Source organism: Thamnophis elegans, chromosome 12 (assembly GCF_009769535.1).
Source record: "Thamnophis elegans isolate rThaEle1 chromosome 12, rThaEle1.pri, whole genome shotgun sequence".
NCBI lineage: Eukaryota > Metazoa > Chordata > Lepidosauria > Squamata > Colubridae > Thamnophis > Thamnophis elegans.
In genome coordinates this window covers 2458010-2483935 of record NC_045552.1, presented here as the reverse complement: position 1 = coordinate 2483935, position 25926 = coordinate 2458010, and the positions used below count along the sequence as shown (strand labels likewise).

General features: G+C 46.1%; 1 protein-coding gene across 2 annotated transcripts in view; it reads left to right on the top strand.

Moving 5' to 3' along the window:
- Positions 1-25926, top strand: part of ACTN4 (actinin alpha 4) — a 65634-nt gene that overhangs the window by 19722 nt on the left and 19986 nt on the right. The window contains exons 3-11 of one of the 2 annotated variants that reach the window (XM_032227369.1): positions 778-897; positions 3791-3877; positions 6219-6306; positions 8957-9035; positions 10877-10958; positions 16747-16832; positions 22915-23007; positions 24197-24427; positions 25703-25850. In XM_032227369.1, coding sequence (XP_032083260.1) covers positions 778-897; positions 3791-3877; positions 6219-6306; positions 8957-9035; positions 10877-10958; positions 16747-16832; positions 22915-23007; positions 24197-24427; positions 25703-25850 — 1014 coding nt within the window. Of the gene's footprint in view, positions 1-777; positions 898-3790; positions 3878-6218; positions 6307-8956; positions 9036-10876; positions 10959-13081; positions 13168-16746; positions 16833-22914; positions 23008-24196; positions 24428-25702; positions 25851-25926 lie in introns of both variants that reach the window. The other variant, XM_032227367.1, reaches the window with a different exon arrangement.

Genomic DNA, 25926 nt, shown 5'->3' with positions numbered 1-25926 from the left:
GAGTTTTGCCCGATGTTACAACCTCTTTTTACCACTGTTGTTAAATGAATCACTGCAGTTTTTCAGTGAGTCATGTGGTCATTAAGCGAATCCAGCTTTTCCTTGGCTTGTCCGAACCAGCTGCGAAATTCGCGGATTGCAGTTACAGGATCCAGGATACGGCGGTAACTACATTCTGGTTTGCCAAGTGGTAAAATCTTGGTCACATGACTGTGGGGAGGTTGCGGCGGTCGTAAGCGGGAGGAACAGATGTAAGTCACTTTTTTACGGTGCCATTGGAATATTGAACAGTTGCTGAACGAATGGTTATAAGTCGAGGACTGCCTGTAGAGGTAGCCTTCGACTTAGCAACAGTTCATTTAGTGACCATTCAAAGTTACAACGGCACTGAAAAAGGTGACTTACGACCTTTTTCGCATTTACGACATCCCCATGATCACGTGATCAAAATTCAGACGTCTGACAGCTAACTCATATTTATGGCGGTTTGCAGTGTCCCAGGGTCCCATAGATACCCTTTTGCGACCATCCAACAATTGAAGCCAATGGGTTAGTCAGACTCGCTTCGCAACCTGAGCACCGCAGCGATTCACTTAACGACCGCGGCCAGAAAAGTCGTAAAGCGGGGCAACGTTCACTTGACAAACGTCTCGCTTAGCATCAGGAATTGTGGCCGTAAGCCGAGGACTACATGTGCTCTCGACATTCCGATTCTCAGTTAGATTTGTTTTCGGGATCTTTTTAACATCCTGCCTTTTCTTTATTTGTGGATTTCAGGAGAACGGTTACCGAAGCCGGAAAGAGGGAAAATGAGAGTACATAAAATCAACAACGTGAACAAAGCTTTGGATTTCATCGCCAGCAAAGGAGTCAAGTTGGTGTCCATAGGAGCTGAAGGTAAGAGGGCCGGCCCGTGAGTGCGATTTTTAAAAAGAGTTTTTGCACTGGTAATCTTCCCCCCCATTTACTACCGACTGTCTTAGCAATAGCAGTTAGACTTATATACCGCTTCATAGGGTTTTCAGTCCTCTCTAAGCGGTTTACAGAGTCAGCATATTGCCCCCACAGTCTGGGTCCTCATTTCACCCACCTCGGAAGGATGGAAGGCTGAGTCAACCTTGAGCCGGTGAGATTAGAACCGCTGAACTGCAGATAACAGTCAGCTGAAGTGGCCTGCAGTACTGCACCCTAACCACTGCGCCACCTCGGCTCTTAAAGTGGGAGTTTTCTAAACTTGGAACCCTTCCTAATCAAAGGTCTCATGATGGGGAAATTAGCTGCCTTCAAAACGAACTCTGCTTTTCTTTTTTTAACCTTTATATTTTGGGGGAAGGGTACTCATTTGCCTTTAAGTCCAGACCCCTTCCTTGTTCTTCTCCATCCCGGCAGGGTTAAGCTAAGGACAGGGTGGGCTGCTGATTGGATCCCCCACCCTTCTCCGTGCGGTGTCAAACCCGATTTCATTGAGGTTCCACATCAGCTGTTATGCTTGACATTGGAGGGCCACCAGCGGGGCGTGGCCAGCTTGACGTCACTCATGTCGGAGATGCCTGTGGTGGCCTGAACCACCCCGCCAGCGAAAACGGGCTCCCGAGCGCCATTTTGGACTGCGACGGCTTCCTGCAACCCTCCGCCAGCGAAAATGGAGCTCGGGAGGCCTGTGTGCTGCTCTTCCGAGCTCCAGTTTTCGCTGGCAGAGGCACAGTGGGCTGGTCCTTCGCTATTTCCAGGCCGGCCAGATCTAAGCACCCTGGGCCGTGAGTTTGACACTCCTGCCGTAGATTTTCACATCTGATGAGGAAAACGCACTTAGCTGCTGAGCTGAGTGCCCCCCCCCCCAAGAAAAAAAATACTGGGCTGGAAATTGCAAATCTGTATTTCCATTCCGGCTCCCGAATTTTGCTGCTCGTCGGCTCTGCTCCTTCCTTGGCCTCCTTTTCCCTTCGTTTCTCCTGATCCACTTCCAGGGTAAGCTGTGTTTTTTCCTGCAGCTCTTCGCAGTCGTGCCCCGTTGCTGGGACCACAAACACAGCAGGCTTCCTTAGGATAGACATTCTTGGCGCAGCTGGGCGCTTGCCTGGGCTAAGCCTGAGATTAAGACTGGGTCTTCCCCCCCCCTCCCTCCCCCATGCTGTTTGGATGAGAGCCAAGCACTGTGCTGCTGCAGCCTCAGTTTCCCCACTCGGGGGTGGTGGTGGATAAAAATGGTCTTTTATGGGTTGTGAAAGAAGGCTGAGAGCAGAATTATGTGGTTGCTTATTAGATTTGCAAGTGATAAAAGAATAAAAGAAACTATGGAAAAGGAAGAATAAAAAGGACCCAAAAAGGTGATTTGCCAGCATGGTAAAATTCCCCAACGGTATTTCCCAAAATGACACTCCTATAAATCTGAGGATATATATATAAAACCTGAATAACCAAAGACTAACCTACACACACACAGAGAGAACACACAGACACATATATATATAGCAATTTGTGCTGACACACAGACACACACACACACACACACATATACATATATATATATATATATATATATATATATATATATATATATATATATATATATATATAGAGAGAGAGAGAGAGAGAGAGAGAGAGAGAGAGGGAGGGAGAGAGAGAGAGGGAGGGAGCAATTTGTGCTGATAAATAAATAAAAGGAGACTAGTATAGATCAGCTAGCCATACCCTAACTGGGACACTAAATGTATGTATGTATGTACGTATATATGTATATATGTGTGTGTGTGTGTGTGTGTGTGTATATATATGTTGTATTTGTGCTGATAAATAAATAAAGGAAGACTAGTATAGATTTATTTATCAGCACAAATACAACACAAATGTAACAAAGGCAACAGTAAAATATTGGCTTTCTGTCTGGATGGTCTCTTGTGATGAGCCGATAGACAGAGAAAGGGAGCAATAGGCCTCCTCCCATATTTGGGCATACTCCTTACATGTTCCAAGATGGCCCCCTTGTCCAAATCCAACCACATCACGGGCCGGATCCGGCCTGCAGGCTTTGAGTTTGGTACCCCTGAGCTAATACATAAGAGGAAGTGCAATTATTTTTTTTAATTGCATTTTCCTTTGGTTGAGAGTATTGGTGATCTGTGCGTGTGGATGTGCTTGAGAGAATCAGTCAGAGTTCTGGCTTCATGCTGCCTGTGCTGGGAACCCGTTGGCCCGATTTTCATGGAATAGTAAACTTGCACAGGTACGATTACGAGCAATTCAGCCTCTACGCAGGTTCATTTCCCCGGGCGACCGAGAAAGCATTGTTCCTGCTTTTGTCCCAATCGTCCCGGTGTTGCAAACTGATAGTAACAGGCAGTTCCTTTGTCCTCGGGCATATCCTACTTCCGCCTGCAATCAGCCAGGGTGTGCACATTCTCCAGTAGAAAGGTGTAGTAAGTAGAGAGTAAGGAAGGTGACCTTGATGGAAATGTTTGCTTCAGAAACAGTTCCTGCATATTTCCATCCGGATTGTCCCACGGGTGGTTTTTCAAAAGGGCAACTGGGCTTTTATCTTTTTCAATGAAGACGTTTCGCTTCTCACTCGAGAAGCTTCTTCAGTTCTGAGCTGAGCGGAACTGAAATTGAACTGGAGAAGCTTCTTGGATGGGAAGCGAAACCTCTTCAAGGAAAAACAAAAAAACAGCCTGGATGACTTGAGAATCTCCATAGAGACTTTCGTCTGGATAATCTTCATTTTCTACGAAGCTGTGAATAGGCCCCTGCAGAGACCCTTTGCTCAATCTCTTCCCACTCTCTCTTTCTCCAGAAATTGTCGATGGCAACGCCAAGATGACCTTGGGTATGATCTGGACCATCATTCTCCGGTTTGCCATCCAGGATATTTCAGTGGAAGGTAAGAGGCAGATTTGGGCTTGCGAGATTGCCCCTTTTCTCACACTCATCCCAAGTCAGCAGCCACAGCCTTCCGATTATCCCAGTGTTTTCCGAGCTCGGCCATTTTTTTTTTTAGTGGACTTCAACTCCCAGAATTCCTCAGCCAGCATGTTCGATGAGCTTCAAGATTGGCAGGCTTCCAATTCCCAGAATCCCTGGCTCTGCCGTTCTTCCAAGGTGGCAACCTCAAGATGTGTGGACTTCAACTCCCAGAATTCCTCAGCCAGCATGCTTGATGAGCTTCAAGATTGGCAGGCTTCCAATTCCCAGAATGCCTGGCTCTGCTGTTCTTCCAAGGTGGCAGCCTCAAGATGTGTGGACTTCAACTCCCAGAATTCCTCAGCCAGCATGCTTGATGAGCTTCAAGATTGGCAGGCTTCCAATTCCCAGAATTCCTGGCTCTGCCGTTCTTCCAAGGTGGCAGCCTCAAGATGTGTGGACTTCAACTCCCAGAATTCCTCAGCCAGCATGCTTGATGAACTTCAAGATTGGCAGGCTTCCAATTCCCAGAATCCCTGGCTCTGCCGTTCTTCCAAGGTGGCAACCTCAAGATGTGTGGACTTCAACTCCCAGAATTCCTGACTGAATTCTGGGAGTGGCTCAGCCAGGAATTCTGGGAGTTGAAGTCCACACATCTTGAGGTTCAAAGAACACTGGTTTAAGCCACCTTTTCCTATCTCGACCCCTTCCAGAGTGGTCGGATGGGCCGAGATTGATGGGAAGGGTGGCCCGACACATGTGGAGACGGCCTTTACTGGCATTTACCGTGTGTGAGAGGAAGAGATTTAAAATCCAAGGAGGAAGCCTGTTGTTGGTGATCCAGGATGCTGCTCACACCTTAGGAGTGTCTTTTTCTGCGCTGGATCAGTCCCCCATAAATCTTTCCGGGCACAGATGCTCACTCAGCTGCAGTAACCGCGATTGATGTAGTTGAAAACTTGGCCCTGCAAACTTCAGCGGCCTCCGAATGTCTGTCTAAATGAGGGCTGCAGGAAAAATCGTAAAATGAGAACTTAATCCTGTGGCGGCCCACTTAAAGACCTTAAAGGCTCAACTACAGTCGTTAAGTTGAGGATGTACCTGTGTCGTTCGTAGGGTTTACTCGATCTGGGGCACAGAAGGTAGCAGAGAGTAGCTGGAAGGATGGAGCTTAATAAAACGAAATCCTTCCTTTCGTTCCCTCTTAGTTTTCCCCATCTGCTCGGCAAATGTCTCTCTCTCTCTCTTTTTCCCACTATTCCTTGAATCTTTTTTTCCCCTTTTAAGTACCGCGTTTTTCAGAGTATAAGACGCACCTTTAAAAGAGCGTGGAAACGTTGGTGCGTCTTATACACCGAAGACAGCTGTTTTTGGCCTCCCGAAGCCCCATCCCCGCATCCCGTTTTTGTGAAAAACGGACTGTTTTGTGAAAAATGGACTCTGAAGGCTTCAACAGGGCTAGGGGAAGGCAAAAACGCCTCCGTTTTTGTGACAAAACAGCCCATTTCCCACCCATTTTTCACAAAAACGGGGACGTTTTTGCCTTCCCCCAGCCCTGCTGAAGCCTGCTCCTGGGGGCCGGGGAGGATATAAACTTTTTTTTTCTTACTTACCCCTTCGAAATCTTGGTGCGTCTTATACACCGGTGCATCTTATAGTCCGAAAAATACGGTAGCTAGTTGTGTTCTGCAGCCAGCCAGCTGTGATTCGAATGCTGACTTGATTTGGCCTTCATCCTACAAAATACCTCCAAAGACTGCCTCTCTTGTGCGCCCCCAGCCCCTTCCCAACCTGGTTTCCATTCAGGGGTGGGTGGGGTCCCAAGCGCCCCCCCCCCCCCCCCCCCGGCTGTTTGCAGACACGTGAAAGCCATTTGTGGAGAAGACATATTCACTTCTCTTTTTGGCCCTGATTTAGGTGGGATCTGTTTTATTTCTCTGTGTTTTAATCTCTTGTCACCCGTTGAGAGTCCGGGGATCGGGACGGGGGTATAAATAGCGTGGAAGAGAAATAAAATATCCTCCTCTCGGGACAAGGCTGTTCTTTGTGGAAGGGAAGCATCCCAAAGAGCTCTGATTTATTTGGATTTAGGTTTATAGATTTGGCTCCATCTCAGGGGTTTTTCAGCGTGGGCTGTTCTAAAGATGTCTGGGCTTCAATTCTGGGAGTCGAAGTCTCTTGAAATGTGCTACTGTTGAAAAACATAGCTTAATTCTTTGTTGTCTGGACTTACAGTGTGATGTTGTGAACTCGCCCTTGCGGCAACACAAGCCGAACAACACCATTCCCTCCTCTTTCTCTCTCTCTCTCTCTCTCTGCAGAGACTTCAGCCAAAGAAGGACTCTTATTGTGGTGCCAAAGGAAAACCGCCCCTTATAAGAACGTCAACGTGCAAAATTTCCACATCAGGTAACCCTCCTTCTTCTTCTTCTCCTCCTCCTCCTTTTCTTTCTCCCCTTCTCTTCTTTTCTTCTCCTTCTTCTTCCTCTTCCCATTTCTCTTCTTCTTCTTCTCCTCCTTTTCCTCCTCCTTCTCCTCCCCTTCTCTTCTTCTTTTCTCCTTCTTCTTCTTCTCCTCTTCCTCCTCCTCCTCCTTTTCCTTCTCCCCTTCTCTTCTTCTTTTCTTCTTCTTCCTCTTCCCATTTCTCCTCCTCTTCTTCTTCTCCTCCTTCTTCTCCCCTTCTCTTCTTCTTTTCTCCTTCTCCTCCTCCTTCTCCTTTTCCTCCTCCTCCTCCTCCTCCTCCTTCTTCTCCTCCTCCTCCTCCTCCTCCTCCTCCTCCTTCTTTTCCTTCTCCCCTTCTCTTCTTCTTTTCTTCTCTTTCTCCTTCTTCCCATTTCTCCTCTTCTTCTTCTCCTTCTTTTCCTCCTCCTTCTCCCCTTCTCTTTTTCTTTTCTCCTTCTGCTTCTCCTTTTCTTCTTCTTCTCCTCTTCCTTCTCCTCCTCCTTTTCCTTCTCCCCTTCTCTTTTTCTTTTCTCCTTCTGCTTCTCCTTTTCTTCTTCTTCTCCTCTTCCTTCTCCTCCTCCTTTTCCTTCTCCCCTTCTCTTCTTCTTTTCTTCTCCTTCTTCTTCCTCCTCTTTCCATTTCTCCTCCTCTTCTTCTCTTTCTCCTTCTCCTCTTCTTCCTCCTTCTCCCTTTCTTTTTTTCTTTTCTTCTCCTCCTTTTCTTCTCCTCCTCCTCATTCTTCTCCTCCTACTTTTCCTTGTCCCCTTCTCTTCTTCTTTTCTTCTCCTTCTTCTTCTCCTCCTCTTCCCATTTCTCCTCCTCTCCTTCTCCTTCTCCCTTTCTTCCTCCTTCTCCCTTTCTTTTTTTCTTTTCTTTTCTTCTCCTTTTCCTTTTCTTCTTCTCCTCCTTTCTCCTCCTTTCTCCTCCTCTTCTTCTTCCTCCTCTTCCCCCTCCTCTTCCTCCTTCTTTCCTTTTGGCCAACACTTGCTTTTCCCCTCTTTGAAATAGGCAACCTGCTGTCTCATAACCAGAGAATTGGGCCTCTTTAGAAAGCCTGCAAAGCATTCACTTCTTGGCTTCGTGCTGCGCCATGAAAGATTCTGCCAGCCAGGAAGCCAAGTTTTTCTGAAGCTTTCTGCTGGGACCTGAGGCTCAGGATTTGGAGAACCCAAGGAACTTTGCGAAATTTCCCCCTTTTTTTCCCCACAAAAAGGCTCTTGTGTTGACAGCTGGCTGTAGCAAGGTTGTTCCGTCTGGCGGGTTGATGGATGCCGATCCAATGAAGCATCCGGTAGGGAAAAGGCCCCAGAGGGGTTGATCCTTCACAATGCACAGCAAGGTTTAAGGGGTGATGGTGCAGCCTTTCACCCTCCACCCCCTCAACTTAGTTGACCCTGGTCGGGGATGGGCATTTGGCCGTTCTGGTCCTGATTTCAAAACTCGTGCAAGGGAACAATTTGGGCTTTTGGTAAGAGCTGTCTGCCCTTCCCTGGAGCTTGGGGAAAAGAGAAGAATTTCAGAAAAACAAAGAAAAGAGGGAAGGGAAGGAAATAGAGAAGAAGGAAAGGAAATAGAGAAGAAAGAAAGGGATGGAAAGGAAAGGAATAGAATGTGGAGGAGGGAGGGAGGAAGGAAGGAAGGAAGGAAGGAAGGAAATGTCAGAGAGAATACAGCCCTGATCACTGACTCCTCGACCTCATTAAATCCACCTATCTTTGCTCAACCTTGTCCTCTCCACAGCTTACTCCTGATACACGCTACACTCAACAGCCACAGCCGCCCCCGCAAAAATGGCTGCACAGCCCCAACCTCTGGAATAATTCCTCTTATATTTTCTCTTTCCGTGATCCTCTGGAAGATTCACAATTTACATACTGCTCAGAGTCGCTCCCAAACAGTGAGATATATACCACATTTTTCGGAGTATAAGATGCACCGGAGTATAAGACGCAGCAAGGGTTTGAAGAAGCAAATTTAAAAAAAAAATTTTTTTTTTGCATTCTGCAAACCTCCCAAAATGGCCTGGTTTTTTTGCGAAAACGGGCCCGGTTTTTGTCCCAAAAGGGGCATGGATAGCCTTTAGGAAGCTTATAGAGTGCTCCTGGGTGCTGGGGGAGCAAAATTGAGCCAAAAACGGCCCGTTTTCCGCTCACTTCTGTCCTCCCCAGCCCCCAGGAGCTCTCTGAAAGCCTCCTACAAGCTATGCACGGCCATTTTTGCGAAGGGGGCGGGGTTTCGGGTGGCACAAAAGGCTGAATTCTGTGTATAAGACGCACCCAGATTTTCAGCCTCTCTTGAGGGAAAAAGGTGCGTCTTATACTCTGAAAAATACAGTACATGGCCTATACATTTCAGAACATAAATTCTCAAATCTGCTGCCATTTCTTCTTATCATGGGACCTGTAAGCTATGTTGTTGGAATGTTCAGAAGGGCCCCACAAGTTTGATCTGAGCCTGTGTTGGAAAAAGCGCCACCAGATCCCTTCCGATGTGAATCTCCTTCCGTTAAACTCTGCTGTCCCAACGGGACACCTCGTTTTTGAGATACCGTCCTTTCGAAGACACGGTTGGCTTCTGAAGAGGCTTGACCCTCTCTTTTTATTCCCTTATTTTACAGTTGGAAAGACGGTCTTGCTTTTAACGCCTTGATCCACAGACACCGACCAGAACTCATTGAATACGACAAGCTTAGAAAGGTATATTTGGGCGAGTTTGCCGTTTTATCTTCCGCTTCTTGGTTTTGAAATATTCTCCACCTTAACCCTGGGTAAATCCGTTTTTTTTCCTGCAATTCCAGATGCAGGAGAGTTGAGTGAGGCCTGGGGAACAAACCCCAATTCTGCAAAAATAATAATAAATAAATAAATCCTGGGTTACTCTGGGCGAACCTATGGCACGTGTAGCCATATTTGCTGGCGTGGCAGTCTTCGTCAGCTCCAGCACGCTGGCTGGCTGATTTTTTTCACCCTCCCCAGGCTTCAGGAAATCCTCCGGAGCATAGAGAGGGAGAAAAACAGGCCCAACGGGTCAACCGGAAGTCCGCGTGGGAGTCACTCGTGCATGCGTGGGAGGGGGGGGGTCGCTTGCGCATGTGAAGGTGGGTGGGCACGCACATGCGCGCGGACAGTTTTGCCACACCTTCAGAAGAAGGTTAGCCATCCCTGCTCTAGGCCACTGTTTCTCCACTTTGACCATTTTACAATGGGTGGGCTTCAACTCCGAGAATTCTCCAGCCAGCAATTGTCTTTCTATGGTCAGAGGTCAACCTTGGCCACTTTAAGGTGGGTGGACTTCAACTCCCAGAATCCCTAGCTAGCTTTTGCTTTGCTGGCTGGGGAATCCTGGGAGTTGAAGTCCGCCCACCTTAAAAGCAGCCAAAGTTGAGAAACACTGCTCCTAGGGTAAGTCATGCTCGCCAACTGGAGCTTCTCGACCAAGAAAAAGGAATTTGACCTTAATCGATCGCAAGATCGAGATTTTGTCCCTGATTGTGGACTAAAATATCCAGACAAATCATGGTCAGATCCAAGGATGGGCTGCTGGGGGTTAGGCAATCCTCTGGCTAGGATTCTGCCTTGTTTGTCGAACCCCCAAATGCCACCCCTGACTGGCCACGCCCACCCCACCCCGTTCCTCCCAGGAGTCTCCAAGCGGCCCTTTCATCATGCCAGGTAAGTGCAGGGTCCTCATGAAGGCTCGGGGAGGGGGGACAATGGACCTACTGGAGGCTCCGGAAGTCTGGAAACAGAGCCTGGGGGAAGCAGTTTTCGCCCTCCAGGAGGCTCAAAAAAAGCCTCTGGAACCTGGGGACAACGAAAAACACCCCCCCTGTGGTTCAGGAGGCCGACTAGGCCACACCCACCATAGCCACGCCCACCCAGCAACGGGGCAGCGAACCCGTTGCCGCAATATTTGAAGCCCATTCCTGGTCAAGTCTGAAGGGATTTGGAATTTCATCTAGTTCGTTCTAACTTGGAACAGGGTCCCCGTACCCATTAAAAGGTTCACCGACAAATGCACGATAGACATATGCGCGCCGACAAAACCGCGACGGACAAATGAGCGCCGACAAAATCGCTAATTGATTTTCGACAATAGCGCGACGACAAATGCACGACGACAAAACCGCGACAAAACCCTAACCCTAAATTTTTTTTAATTTTATTGTGCTTGTCATCGCGCTTTTGTCATCGTGATTTTTGTCGTCACGATTTTGACGTTGCGTTTTCATCGGCGCTATTTTGTCATCGCGCATATGTCTATCGCGCAACTGTCGGGTCACGCGTTAAAATGATACTAGAATCGATAATTTGTGGACGATCCATCTTTAGAACAGGACTTTCAAAGATGCTTTGGTGCATTTTCCCATGGGAATATTTGTATTTGGAAGCTTTAGGAAAGCCAAGAGCTTTGGATAGAAAATCGGGCACGGATGGTGATTGTGAGAAGGAGGGGGAATGCACCTTTATCCTCTCCGGGTGAGCGATTTAGGCGCCACCAAATTTTAACCCTCTCTGGCGATTTTCCTTTTCCGTAGGACGATCCGGTCACGAATCTGAACAACGCTTTTGAGGTTGCCGAGAAGTACCTTGACATTCCCAAGATGTTAGACGCAGAAGGTAAGGCAGAGGATGATGCCTTGAAATACCTTGGGGGTCCCATTTTGTCCCCCAAGCCTACAAATCCACAAGGCAGATGTCACAACAGTGTTTCAGTGGAGCCAGCTGCGTGAACTTGGCGCTGGAGAGCAGAAGCGTTAGACTTCTATACCGCTTCATGGAGCTTCACAGGGCAGTTTACAGAATTAGCCTACAGGTAGCCCTCGACTTACGACCACAGTTGAGCCCAAAACTTTTGTTATTAAGTGAGGCATTTGTTAAAGCGAGTTTTGCCCCATTTTACAACCTTTCTTGCCACCGTTTTTAAGTGGATCGTGTGGTCGTTAAGCAAGTCAGGGTTTCCCCTCCCATTGACTGCTTGTGAAGGTGGCTGGGAAGGTCATATGATCCCATCATAAATACAGGCTGGTTGGTAAATGCCTGAATTTTGATCATGTGACGGAAATGCTGCGACGGTCGTAAATGTTCTGATAAGGCTTCCCAAGGGCATGAAGCAAAAATAAACCCTTTGATTGACTGTGAATTTTTCTCATTCACATCCAACAAAGTCTTTCAAGGGAGGATTTACAGTCACAGACCTTATCTGGCTTAGAGACGAACCAATTAATGGTCTCCTGCAAGCTCCACTCCCCTTTCGCTCCTCTTTTATTCCCTCTGGGAGGGGCCATTCATCATCCACCTGTGGCCTTAATCCCAAATCGACCCCTGTCCTTTAGCTGTTCCCTTCATCTGGCAACTGGGAACAGGCTCCAGCTGTTCTTCTGCCCCACTGATGTCCGACTCCGAAGGCAGCTGAGAACTGCCGGACGGCCCTGGCCCCCTCTCTGCCTCCGACACAGAGCCCCCATCAGAGCCTTCCCCAGACTCCAGGACTGGCCCATCTTCCTCTCCATCCTCCTCACTGTCCGAATCTGCTGCCAGCTCCACAACAATTGTTGTGTGGGCCACAACAATAAAAGAGCAAGGACCCAGCCCTTAAGTCAGGTTTTTCAGTGTAACTCATAGCTGTAAGTCAAGGACTCCCTCTTTGTCAATAAAACACAGTTTTGATATTTCTGTGGAATCCTGTTTCGTCATCTGAGCTGGCCTCAGTCTTGCAAGCCTGATCTGCTGCCGAACGTCTGGATTAATTTTTTGTTTTAGAAACAGCTGTTTTAAAACAGGTTGAAGGACTTCGGGTGGAATTCTAAAACCATTCCCAAGGCTTGCAAATGTACAGATTTGCAATTATCCGTTGAGATGCGATCAGAAGGAAGAATATGACTTGTAAACAAGTAATTTCCTAAAAAAATGTTTCGGAGTCATTTTAAAATCTCCCCCCACCCTCCTTCTTTACATCAACAGCCACATCCTCTCTCTTTTTAGTCAATGATTTGTATCGAATTTCATAACAACAACAACAATAGAAATGTAAATGCAAAAAAAAAATGTTAATCAAATTTGTAATGGCCGCCTATCAGCTGCAAGCCACAGCTCCAGAAGTGAATAGTCGGAAGTTTGTAACTTTATTGCCTATCGCCTATATCAGTGTTTCTCAACCTTGGCAACTTGAAGATGTCCGGACTTGAGAAACACTGGCCTATATTACAAGAATCTCCCCATATTGTTTGTCTTCCTCTGGGAAGACCCAGATAAAGTTTCATCGATCTGGGGGGTGGGGAACACAAGTCAAGCTTTGCAGCTGTGCATCGACTCCAAGTTAAGTCCCCGCTTGACCCTTCCCTCCGGCCTAGCTGGCAGTTTCCCAGCTTTGCCCATGTCACGGAAAGAGATCTTGCCGAAGGTTACAGAACAAGCCTGAAATTCCTGCCTTTGCGAGAAAGAATGCAAGGAATTGCATATGATTATATACGAGCCTTGCAATCTTTCAGCAGGGTTTTGAGTTATGGCAGGAAATGCGATACAAATCTTGGATAAGCGTCCCAAGCTTGTTCGTTGGACAGGCTAGCTCACATCCCGTATCAGTTCTTCTGGATTTGTAGGCAGTAACTTTCCCCCCCCCCCCCCCCAATTCCCTGGATTGTTGCCCGAGAAGTCCCTTGGTGGTGATGATGTTTGACTGCAAATGACATTCCTTTGGGAGATAAAAAGTTGTATCTGATGTCTTTAATACTTCTTTGCAGACATTGTCAACACGGCCCGTCCTGATGAGAAGGCTATTATGACCTATGTCTCCAGTTTCTACCATGCCTTCTCTGGGGCGCAGAAGGTACCAGAGACGGACGGCGGGTTTTTCTCTCCCCCCCTCCCCAATTAACCGCTACTGTTCTTTCCAGAATCCTGGCTTCTTTTGACTCCCCTAGGAGTGGGGCGCTGCTTCGATCAACCTGGGGAACCGAGACCTCAACTAGTCCAGGGCAAGCCTTTACAAAGACCCAGTGCAGAATCTCTACGGAGAATCTCTCAGTCCTCCAAGGTCCCGGCTGTCCCAAAGGTGCTTTTTTTCCCCCAAGATGGGAAACTGGACTTTCTGGTTTCTTACCCAAGAAGCTGAAGAAGCTTTTTGGATGGATGGATGGATGGATGGATGGATGGATGGATGGATGGATGGATGGATGGATGGATGGATGGATGGATAGATAGATAGATAGATAGATAGATAATTAGACAGACAGATAGATAGATAGATGATAGATAGATAGATAGATAGATAGATAGATAGATAATTAGATAGATAGATAGATAGATAGATAGATAGATAGATAGATAGATAGATAGATAATTAGACAGATAGATAATTAGACAGATAGATTAGATAGATAGATGATAGATAGATAGATAGATGATAGATAGATAGATGATAGATAGATAGATAGATAGATAGATAGATAGATAGATAATTAGACAGATAGATAATTAGATAGATAGATAATTGGATAGATAGATAATTGGATAGATAGATAGATAGATAGATAGATAGATAGATAGATAGATAGATAGATAGATAGATAATTGGATAGATAGATTAGATAGATAGATAGATAGATAGATAGATAGATAGATGATAGATAGATAGATAGATAGATAGATAGATAGATAGATGATAGATAGATAGATAGATGATAGATAGATAATTAGATAGATAATTGGATAGATAGATAGATAGATAGATGATAGATTAGATAGATAGATAGATAGATAGATAGATAGATAATTAGATAGATAGATAGATAATTAGATAGATAGATAGATAATTAGATAGATAATTAGATAGATAGATAGATTAGATAGATAGATAGATAGATAATTAGATAGATAATTAGATAGATAGATAATTAGATAGATAGATAATTAGATAGATAGATAGATAATTAGATAGATAGATAATTAGATAGATAGATAGATAGATAGATGATAGATAGATAGATAGATGATAGATAGATAGATAATTGGATAGATAGATAGATAGATAGATAGATAGATGATAGATTAGATAGATAGATAGATAGATAGATAGATAGATAATTAGATAGATAGATAGATAATTAGATAGATAGATAGATAATTAGATAGATAATTAGATAGATAGATTGATAGATAGATAATTAGATAGATAATTAGATAGATAATTAGATAGATAGATAGATAATTAGATAGATAATTAGATAGATAGATAGATAATTAGATAGATAGATGATAGATAGATAGATAGATAGATAGATAGATAATTAGATAGATGATAGATAGATAGATAGATAGATAGATAGATAGATAGATAGATAGATAGATAGATAGATAAAATAGATAGATAGATAGATAGATAGATAGATAGATAGATAGATAGATAGATAATTAGATAATTAGATAGATAGATAGATAGATAGATAATAGATAGATAGATAGATAGATAGATGATAGATAGATAATTAGATAGATAATTAGATAGATAATTAGATAGATAGATTAGATAGATAGATAGATTAGATAGATAATTAGATAGATAATTAGATAGATAGATAGATAGATAGATAGATAGATAATTAGATAGATAATTAGATAGATAGATAGATAATTAGATAGATAATTAGATAGATAGATAGATTAGATAGATAGATGATAGATAGATAGATAATTAGATAGATAATTAGATAGATAGATAGATAGATAGATAGATAGATAGATAGATAGATAGATAGATAATTAGATAGATAGATAGATGATAGATAGATAATTAGATAGATAGATAGATAATTAGATAGATAGATAATTAGATAGATAGATAGATGATAGATAGATAGATAATTAGATAGATAGATAGATAGATAGATAATTAGATAGATAGATAATTAGATAGATAGATAGATAATTAGATAGATAGATAGATAGATAGATAATTAGATAGATAGATAATTAGATAGATAATTAGATAGATAGATAATTAGATAGATAGATAGATAGATAATTAGATAGATAGATAGATAATTAGATAGATAGATAGATAGATAGATAGATAGATAGATAGATAGATGATAGATAGATAGATAATTAGATAGATGATAGATAGATAGATAGATAGATAGATAGATAGATAGATAGATAGATAATTAGATAGATAGATAGATAGATAGATAGATAGATAGATAATTATATAGATAATTAGATAGATGATAGATAGATAGATAGATAGATAGATAGATAGATAGATAGATAGATAGATAGATAGATAGATAGATGATAGAAGTTTATCTAAGAAGCGAAAGGTCTTCAGAGAAAAACCAGAAAGTCCAGATTTCCCTTTTTGGGGAAAAAAATCACCTTGGGGACACCCAGTGCAGGAAAGAAAAATGGGCTATTTCCCCCCCCCCCCAAAACTCACCATAAATCCCTTTGGGGAGAAAGTGGAAAACGAGGCTGTCACAGATGGAGGCTACCTTAGGAGAAGGAGAAGCAAATGTTAAGAGGCTTTACGACACTTAAGGCCTGGACTCTCCAACCAACCAAACTCCAAAACTCCATCGAAATTCGTCCTCTCCTTCCCCCCAAAGATGTCAATAAGAGCAGAAGTTGATGAAGCCCACGGTCACAAGTCCTCGCTAAGGAGGTGACTTCACGGAACAAATGTGGGCTTCAAGAGCCGAGGTGGCGCAGTGGTTAGGGTGCAGTACTGCAGGCCACTTCAGCTGACTGCAGTTCTGCAGTTCAGCGGTTCAAATCTCAACCGCTCAGGGTTGACTCAGCCTTCCATCCTTCCGAGGTGGGTGAAATGAGGACCCGGATTGTTGTTGGGGGCCATATGCTGACTCTGTAAACCGCTTAGAGAGGGCTGAAGGCCCTATGAAGCGCTATATAAGTCTAACTGCTATTGCTAACTCCCAGAACAGGAAGTGCAATCATCCTGTAGGCCCGAAAGTTGAAGGGCCTGTTTGAGGAGTCAAGGACGAAATTTAAGTTCCTTTTGAGAGATTCCCTGGGGGGTCCTCTGGCCAGACCTGGGTATTTTAGGGGTCCCAGGCCACACCTGGCCCTTGGGCAGTCCCTATTTTGATTTTATTTTGAGGGGGACTGCTATTTTGTTTTTCCTTCCCAATTTACCTACGTCTACAGCCCTCTTGGTTCAGCCCTCCTCAACCATCCCAGTTTGTCATGGGAACATTAATTGCCCACCCTTGTCCTGGTCTAAACAATGGGTTAGGAAGGGCTATCTTCTGTTCCTAGCTGAGGTCTGGTTCTCCCAGGGAGCGTAACCTGTCTTCCTTCCTGCCTCTGGTCTTCTGCATGTCCGGCCGGACCTGGATTTTCTGCGTTGCCCTTGACTCTGCTTTCTCTTTTTCTCTTTCCTCTTGCGCAGATATTGTAGGCACGCTCAGGCCCGACGAGAAGGCCATCATGACTTACGTCTCCTGTTTCTATCATGCTTTCTCGGGGGCTCAGAAGGTGAGCTTGGGGCTGGGCGTGGGTTGCTTCGGGCTGCTGCGGCTGTCGGCTTGGGACGATCTCGGGCTGCAGAGGGCGCTGGCACTACCTGGGTGTCCTGACCACCCTTCCGGGGCACGATTGTAGAAATGGCGCGAATAAATCACAAATACATTAAGTTAGATCTTGGCATTAAAAGGGCTTGGAAGCGCAGGGTCGGGAGTCTGTAGGTTAGGATATTGGGCATGGTTTCCCCCAAGAGGTGGCGCAGTGGTTAGGGTGCAGTACTGCAGGCCACTTCAGCTGACTGCTATCTGCAGTTCGGCGGTTCAAATCTCACCGGCTCAGGGTTGACTCATCCTTCCATCCTTCCGAGGTGGGTGAAATGAGCACCCAGACTGTTGGGGGCGATATGCGGACTCTCTAAACCGCTTAGAGAGGGCTGGAAGCCCTATGAAGCGGTATATAAGTCTAACTGCTATTGCTAAGAAATATTACAGTAACTGGGCCAGGAATACGATTCTGAGCAAGTCAAATGCTTCTCCGCCTTAGCTACTTTTAAGAGGTGTGGACTTCAACTCCCAGAATTCCCCAGTCGGCCTCGTTGGGAGTTGGAAGTCCCATGCATGGCCGAAAAGTTGAGACACACAGGCGTAAAGTGCTTGTAGAGTTTCTTGCGGGAAAATCAAATCCAGAAAGCACGCACAGATAAACTGATTCAGCTGGATTCATTAACTTCTTTATATACATAACAACAGATGAATAAAATGTACGATAACAACAGTAGATTCTTCCAACGTGGTGGAAGTTGCAAGCAGAACACAATCAGGAGGAGAACAGTTTGTTCTCAGAAGTTCAGAGCAGACAGAGTAGTTTCAGTTTCGATTCTCAGCACAGACTCGGATCTGTTTACGCTCCCATTGGCTGGCTTAGTTGCTATGCCTGTTCATTGGCTGACCTTGTTACCATGTCTCTCCCAGTCATGAATATTCTAACAGTACCCAAAGAGTTTCTCAGCTTTGATGACTTTTAAGGCGGGGACTTCAACTCCTGCTGGTGGGGGAATTCTGGGAGTTGAAGTCCACACGTCTTTGAATTGCCCAAGGTTGAGAAACCCCGATCGAAGCTAACGTGCCTGTTGAACTCCTGCCCGTCTTCTCTCATCATTTTTGAAGCTGAAATGAAACACGAGAACGAGTTCAAGTTGATTTTTGAAAGCTGCTTTTCAACCTCCCTTTAAGTAGAGGTGTAAGAAAACACCACAAGGACAACGGCTGTGGAAGTGCACCCCCCCCCCCAAAAAAAAAGCTTCCTCGCATCTGGAAAGGTCTTTCTGGCTTTGATTATTCTGGCTTGTTCTTCCAGACTGAGAGAGGAAGGGAGGGAGAGATGCACAGAGACCCCCTCCGAGGAATTCTTTCACGTCCGTCCGTCCGTCCCCCCAATTTTCTGGATGAGGTGTCTCTCATTCAACCATCCTTGGGATTCAACCGCAGGATGAACGCCGTGACGTTGGCATTTTGGCTTAGCGTCGGCCTTGAGCCACGCCGTTTCCAGAGCGAGCGATTGAAGCCGCCGGTGGCTAACGGCCCCCCCCCCCAACCCGTGGCTTGTGTGGCAGGGGGAAATGATGGCCACCGATTTAAGGTGGCCACCCACACCGCATTTCCTGCCTTTCCAGAGATCCCGGGAGAAATGGGATTAGAAACTCGGCACAAATGCACAGCCTCGAATTTGTTTTAGCCCTGGCGGGAGGCGAAAATCTGGCGGGCAGGTCTGAGGTGGTAGAATCTGGGAAGAAGAACCCCGGGGGTGTTGTGTGAGTCCTCGAGGGGAATTCTTTGCAAAGGGGGATTCGCTAGGAACGGATTGTGGCCGGAGGGGTGGGGGCTTCGCTCGCGTGCCGTGAGAAGGGGGATCGGTGTGAGTTCTGCAAATCTCCCTTCGGCGTCCTCCAGAGCCGGGATTAAGGGTTACCGCACGGTTTCCTGAACATCTGTTGTGTTTTTTTTCCCCCCCCCTCTTTGGGGGGGTTTGGAGCGAACTCTCTCTTTCTCATGAAATATTGAAGGGGGGGAAAAAAAAGAAGTTTTTAACCGCTGTAAGAAGCAGCTGGGTTTTTCCCGTAGCCAGGCCTGGCGAAAACTTCTCTGCCCCGAGTGGATTTTATGATCCTGTTAAGGCTTTCTCACTTCCAGTCCCTTCCTTGCTCTGAGTGACTTTAACGGGAGCGGAGCCAAAGCCTTTTGGGGGGGGGGGGGGAATGCACCCGTAAGCATGAGTTTGTGCTGGCTGCAGAGATTTGTTTTCCTGGCACAGTTCGTTCTCTCTGTGTGTCTCTCTCTCCTCCCTCCCTCCTTCCTTCCTTCTCTCTTCTTTCCCTCTTTCTTTCTTTCTTTCTTTCTTTCTTTCTCCTTCTCTCTCTTTCTCTTCCTTCCTTTCTTTCTTTCTCTTCCTCTCTTTCTCTTTCAACTCCCTCCCTCCCTTCCTTCTCTCTTCTTTCCCTCTTTCTTTCCCTCTCCTCTCTCTTTCTCTTCCTTCCTTCCTTCCGTCCTTCCTTTCTTTCTTTCTTTCTCTTCCTCTCTTTCTTTCTCTTTCAACTCCCTCCCTTCCTTCCTTCCTTCTCTCTTCTTTCCCTCTTTCTTTCTTTCCCTCTCCTTCCTTCCTTCTCACTCTTTCTCTTCCTTCTTTTTTTCCTTTCTTTCTCTCCCTCTCTTTCTTTCTCTCTCTTTCTCCTCCCTCCCTTCTCTCCCTCCCTTCTTTCCCTCTCCTTCTTTCTTTCTCTCTCCTTCTCTCTTTCTCTTCCTTTTTTTCTCTTCCTCTCCTTTCTCTCTCTTTCTCCTCCCTCCCTTCTCTCTTCTTTCCCTCTTTCCTTCTTTCTTTCTCTCTCCTTCCTTCTTTCTCTTTCTCTTCCTTCCTTTTTTCCTTTCTTTCCCTCTTTCTTTCTCTCTCTTTCTCCTCCCTCCCGTCCTTCCTTCTCTCTTCTTTCCCTCTTTCTTTCTCTCCTTCCTTCTCTCTTTCTCTTCCTTCCTTCCTTTCTTTCTCTTCCTCTCTTTCTTTCTCTTTCAACTCCCTCCCTTCCTTCTCTCTTCTTTCCCTCTTTCTTTCTCTCTCCTTCTCTCTTTCTCTTCCTTTTTTTCTCTTCCTCTCCTTTCTCTCTCTTTCTCCTCCCTCCCTTCTCTCTTCTTTCCCTCTTTCCTTCTTTCTTTCTCTCTCCTTCCTTCTTTCTCTTTCTCTTCCTTCCTTTTTTCCTTTCTTTCTTTCCCTCTCTTTCTTTCTCTCTCTTTCTCCTCCCTCCCTCCCTTCCTTCTCTCTTCTTTCCCTCTTTCTCTCTCTCTCTCCTTCCTTCTCTCTTTCTCTTCCTTCCTTCCTTTCTTTCTCCCTCCCCCCCCCCCCCGCCAGCTTAATTGCTTTCTTACTAATTTTCTCTTTTGCATGCTGAGCATACAGGCCCAGTATACTACGCCTGTCCTTTTCCTCCCTGTCGGGTGTTAAATGGCCCTTCTCCTCCTTCCTTGGAGCCTGGAAAGAGAAATTCGAAGTCTGCCAGTCCTTGCCTAAAGCTCCCCTCCTTCGTTTCATTCCCTTTCCTTTGTGTGCTGCAACTAACCGTCCCGTTTTCCTGGTCCTCCCCTCTGCTGCGCCCCCACGTCCCTTCCCCTCTGCTGGTCTCTTCCTTCCTTTTGCATGGCTCCTTGTGTTTATATTATGTCGGGTTTCTGTTCCTCCTGGTTAGATTGGCTCAGAGTGGGCGGATCAGGCTCCTAATAGAGACCTACAACTTTTCACTAGTTTTATTTATAATCCCAATAAAGCCCAAACCTAATAAAAATGAAGGAATTCTGCCAGGACGGGTGAAGTATGTCCCAAGATTTTATGCAATGGGGCTAGTGATGGGATTGCACGACGAGGAGGCGTGATCCAGAGCAGTCGATTCTTAATCCTCAGCGCCTTTTTTTTAAAAGCTGGGCGAACTTCCATTTCCCCAGCTTCGTAGTAGTAGTCCCTGTGGACTTCAATTCCCAGAATTCCCTATCCCGTCTCTTAAAGGGACAGGACTGATTTCCGCAGCGCCCGCCTTGTTAAGTTTCCCTGGCCTGCCTTGGCACCTTCCTTGATCACTTGGCATGGAAAGCAAAGATGCCCCTGCTTCTGCACCTCCCTCAAGAGGCTCCAGGGGTTGAGGGTTGGTCCTTTGAACGGACCGGAATTCCTGAGGGTCCGCAAGAAAATATCCCCATTTTACCGCAGAAAAGACCAATGTTAAACTCGGAGTTCCTCGCCTCTGCCTGCTTTTGAGATGCAGGAAAAATAGCCTGGAGGAAAGAGCCACATGCGGCTCCAGAGCCACAGTTTGCTGACCCCTGGTCTATACCGACTGCCGGGGGGGGGGGGGGAGAACCAGTAGCTTTTTTTTTTTTTAAGTGGAAATAAAATCTCTCTCTCTCGGTTTCTTTCTTTCTTTATTTCTTTCGAATATCCTATTTTGTTGGCAACTCATTTCTTCCATGGCTCTCTCTCCCTTTCCCCTTCCCCTTCTCCAGACCCTCCTCTTCACCCTTTCTGTTGATGTGTGGCTTCCATCTCCTTCCCTTGGACTCTCTCTGCTCCTAGCAAGGTACTTGATTTCTTGACTTTCACGGCTTCTGTGTGATTTGTCCCTCCTTCCCCCCCCCCCCCCCCACCACCATTTTTTTAATTTTATTTTTTGCTTTTGGGCAAGCCAGGTGCGGGCGTTTACGGCAGGACTCCCAACTTCATGGCCTCCCTCGTTTTTTTTAAAGCAGGCCTTTCACCTGCTCTGCTCCTTCTCCCTTTAAAACACACACACACACACACACCCTTTTTGCATCCTATTGTTTTTGACAAAGGTCCACCATTGCTTTCATTTTTTTCCTTTGTCTTTGTGTTTTTGGATTTATGCCAGCTTGCAATGCGGCTCTCAGTACAAAACTGGGAAGGTTTATAGATACCGGGGACCTTGAGTGAAGAATAACAATCAATTGCTGGAGGGTATAAGGATTCCTACCTTGGGCTGGGGTTGGACTAGAAGACCTCCAAGGTCCCTTCCAGCCCTAGGATTCTACAGTTGGAGTACGATCTCGTTGAAATAGGATCGACTTAGGGAAGGGGAGCTACCAAAAACGTGGCACTGAGAACGTTGTGCGTCTTGCAAAGGATCAAAAAAAGAATTTTTTAAAAAAAGAGACTTTGCAGGGGATAATAGTAGAATAAATGCCAGAACTGGAACTGAACTGTTTTATAGCTGTGCTTTCTGAATCCTAGATAAAAATACAGCCGTTTTCTTGAAACGTTCAAATCTTGGCTTATGAAGAGCTAGGATAACTCGAGGGGTTGCACGAGTCTTTAAAACTTCATGCAAACCAATCGTTTGCCCTTAACATCAACGTTAGAAAATATTGGGTTCAATCAGGATCTGAAACCCTGGTTTGAAGACGCGAGCTTTGATCCACGCATAATAACTATCAGTGTCTTGGGACTGATGCACCAGGAATTTTAAATTCAAGCAGTCAGTCGCTGCAGACCGAAACAGGAAGTATATGTGAGCTTTCGACATGCTTTGGTTGAATCCACGGTCCTGCCAGATGAAAGAGATGAGCCTTCTCACCTGGTTCCGTTATCCAGCAGCTCAAACCAAGTTTGGTCCGATCAAGTGATCCCACGTTACAATTGGGATGACAGTTGTCTTTTGATTACGTTAGTGGTTTCTGGGCATGCTCTGAGCTTCCAGACTGGCGTTTCTCAAGTTCTGGGCCGCTGGAAGATAAGATGGGTGGGCTTCCACTCCCAGAGTTCCCTAGCCAGCTGGAGAACTCAACCACGGCTTGAGAACCCAACCCTGGTTGAAGAGGTTCAAGATCTGAAAGTTGACTCCAGATAATGCCATCCTCCTGGATTGAAATTTAATGGCTTCACATCCGCTTTCTCTCTCTCTCTCTCTCTGCCTGTCGGACGCTTTCTATGAGGGTTCAATTATTGCTTTGATCTCATGCTGTGCCTTTCCTTGGAAGGTCCAGAGTCTCTCCGGGACTGTTGTTTTTCTGCCGAGTCACCAATTTCCCCCTCTTGTTCTGCTTGTTAGGCCGAGACAGCGGCAAACAGGATTTGCAAAGTGTTGGCCGTCAACCAAGAGAATGAGCACCTGATGGAAGATTACGAGAAGCTGGCTTCTGATGTGAGTCTTGATGAGCCTTCCCTGTTTTCAACAGGCGGGAGCTGAACCTGGTGACATACACACACACACACACACACACACACACACACCACCTCTCGTCAAAGGCTGTGACGAGCCAAGAGTTTTGGGAATCCGCCTGTCAACAGGCTCCGGATATAATGGAGAATGGTTGAGAAATTGGGTGGTGGGGGGAGCGACCGGGTGCTTTGATCACTTCTCAGTCTGAACTTACCGTATTTTTCGGAGTATAAGACGCACCTTTTTCCTCTCCTTAAAAGAGCGTGGAAATGTTGGTGCATCTTATACACCGAATTCAGCCCTTTTTGGCCTCTTGAAGCCCTGTTCCCGCATCCCGTTTTTCGGAAAAACAAACAAAAAACGGGCCAGAAGTACTCTGCAGGCTTCAGCTGGGCTGGGGGGGAAAGGAAACGGGGGGGCGATTTGCCTTCCCCCAGTCCTGCTGAAGTCTGCAGAGTGGTCCCAAGGGCCAGGAAAGACCCCCAAAAATATTTTTTTTTCTTACTTCCCTCTTCGAAATCTTGATGCGCCTTATACACCGGTGCATCTTATAGTCCGAAAAATACGGTAATTCTTAAGGCGGACGCCATTAAGAGTGTTCCCCAAAGACAGCGTTGCGTTGCTCTTCCGCGGGTTGCAACCCAGGTGCTTGCAAAGGCTGCAGAGCAGGGGGTGAGATGCAACCGGTTCGGCTCGGTTCTCCCGAATCGGTAGTAAAACAATGCTTTTTTAAAAAAAGGATTTTTTAAAAAAAGTTCCAACAACGGGGCGGCACAGCTGATCATTGCAAACCTTTTTTTTAAAGCATTTTCTGACTACCTCTTGGCCTGAACCGGTAGTAAAAAGGAAACAAAAGTAACAAAAAGGTTCTGACGATCACTTGTGCAACTATCAGCTGCGCCGTGCGATTTATATTCGCTAGAAATCCTGCTTTCATTTTCATCCTGGACAACTTGGAGCAGTGTTTCTCAACCTTGGCAACTTGAAGATGTCCGGACTTCAACTCCCAGAATCCCCCAGCCAGCATTCGTTGAAGTCCGGACATCTTCAGGTTGCCAAGGTTGAGAAACACTGACCTGGAGGATCTCCATAGACCTGTTCTCGTTGTACTTTTGGTTGTTAAAGCTACGGTGCCTAATTGTTTTACCGTCTCCTGGGGTTCTTCCCGCAGCTTCTGGAATGGATTCAGCGCACCATCCCTTGGCTGGAGGACCGGGTGCCTCAGAAGACCATGCAAGAGATGCAGCAGAAGCTGGAGGACTTCCGGGACTACCGACGGGTCCACAAACCCCCCAAAGTGCAGGAGAAGTGCCAGTTGGAGATCAACTTCAACACCTTGCAGACCAAACTGCGACTCAGCAACCGGCCGGCCTTCATGCCCTCCGAAGGAAGGATGGTGTCGGTGAGTACTACGGCCGTCTCCCTACTCGGCCCCTCCTTCACTTCCGGGTTCGCGTAGTTTTAACAACACGGGTAGGTCCTCGACTTAACGACCGCAATGATGAAGCCCAAACTTGGCAGCTAATCAGCAAATTTTGCCCCATTTTGCAACTGTCCCCGCCACCGTTGCTAAGTGAATCGCTGAGGTTCGCTCAGTTAGTAACGAGGTTGCTAAGTGAAGCTGGCTTCCCAGTTGACTTTGCTTATCCGAAGGTTGTAAGAGGGGATCGCAACACACACACACATACACACACACACACACACACACGACATTGCAACCGTCATAAATATGAGTCAGTTGCCAAGTGGCTGAATGTTAGTCCCATGATCATGGGGATGCTGCAGTGGTCGTAACTGTCACTAAAAGAACTGTTGTAAGTCCGGGACTGGATCCTCTAGGTCAGTGTTTCTCAACTTTGGTTGCTTTAAGGTGTGTGGGCCTCAACTCCCAGAATTCCCCAGCTAGTCATGCTGGCTGGGGAATTCTGAGAATTGAAGTCCACCCAGTGGCCAAAGTTGAAAAACACTGATTTAACTCTCTCTCTCTCTCTCTCTCTCTCTCTAAAAGCGAAATGCCACTCACAAAACATCACGAAATCTCCAGAACCGTAAAGCCTACGAACTTAAAATTTGGCATGTAGGTTCTTTTTGGCTCCTGGGTGCTCACTAGGAAAGGGTTTCTTGAAATGACCACCAGATCATTAGTATTTCTTATATTATTATTATTATTAACACGCTCTGATGCTAAGGAGTTAGACGTTCTACTCCCCCACCCCACCCGAAAAGAACTCTGTTGCAACTGCCACTTGGGCATGGCCAGCCCGTGATTCCTCCGGCCTGTGGGCTGGGAGTTTGGAGAGGATCAATGGAGGCCACCCTGAGGGAGAGAAGGGGATAAGATGGAGGCTTCTGTGGGGCTGGTCTGTGGGAGAGAAGGGGAAAGGAGAGGCTTTAATCTGTAATTGTCAATTTATCAAGCCCGACCACATAGTTTCGTAGCGGAGCACGGGTATCCAGCTAGTAAAAGATAATCCCCCAAATTCAGATTAATAAAAGTTTCCCCCCAATTAATAACAGACCTCTTCAAGCAAGCAGGGCCGGCCACCTGATTGAATCCTTAAAATGAGGCTCCACGTTAAACCACCATCTTGCTGTAGAGACCTTTGGAGGAGGAGGGGATCGTGTTTTTCTTTACTAGCCCCACCTTACCATACCCGCGAATCCCCCCCCCCCCCAGGATATCAACAACGGCTGGCAGCGCTTGGAGCAGGCGGAGAAAGGTTTCGAAGAGTGGCAGCTGAACGAAATCCGGAGGCTGGAAAGATTGGATCATCTGGCTCTGAAGTTCCGTCAGAAGGCCTCCATCCACGAAGCCTGGACCGAAGGTGAGGAAGAGCCTTGGGGAGGGAGATATGGGCCGGCCCAATGGCCTCTTGTTTGCAGGGGGGGTCCTCGGTTTAC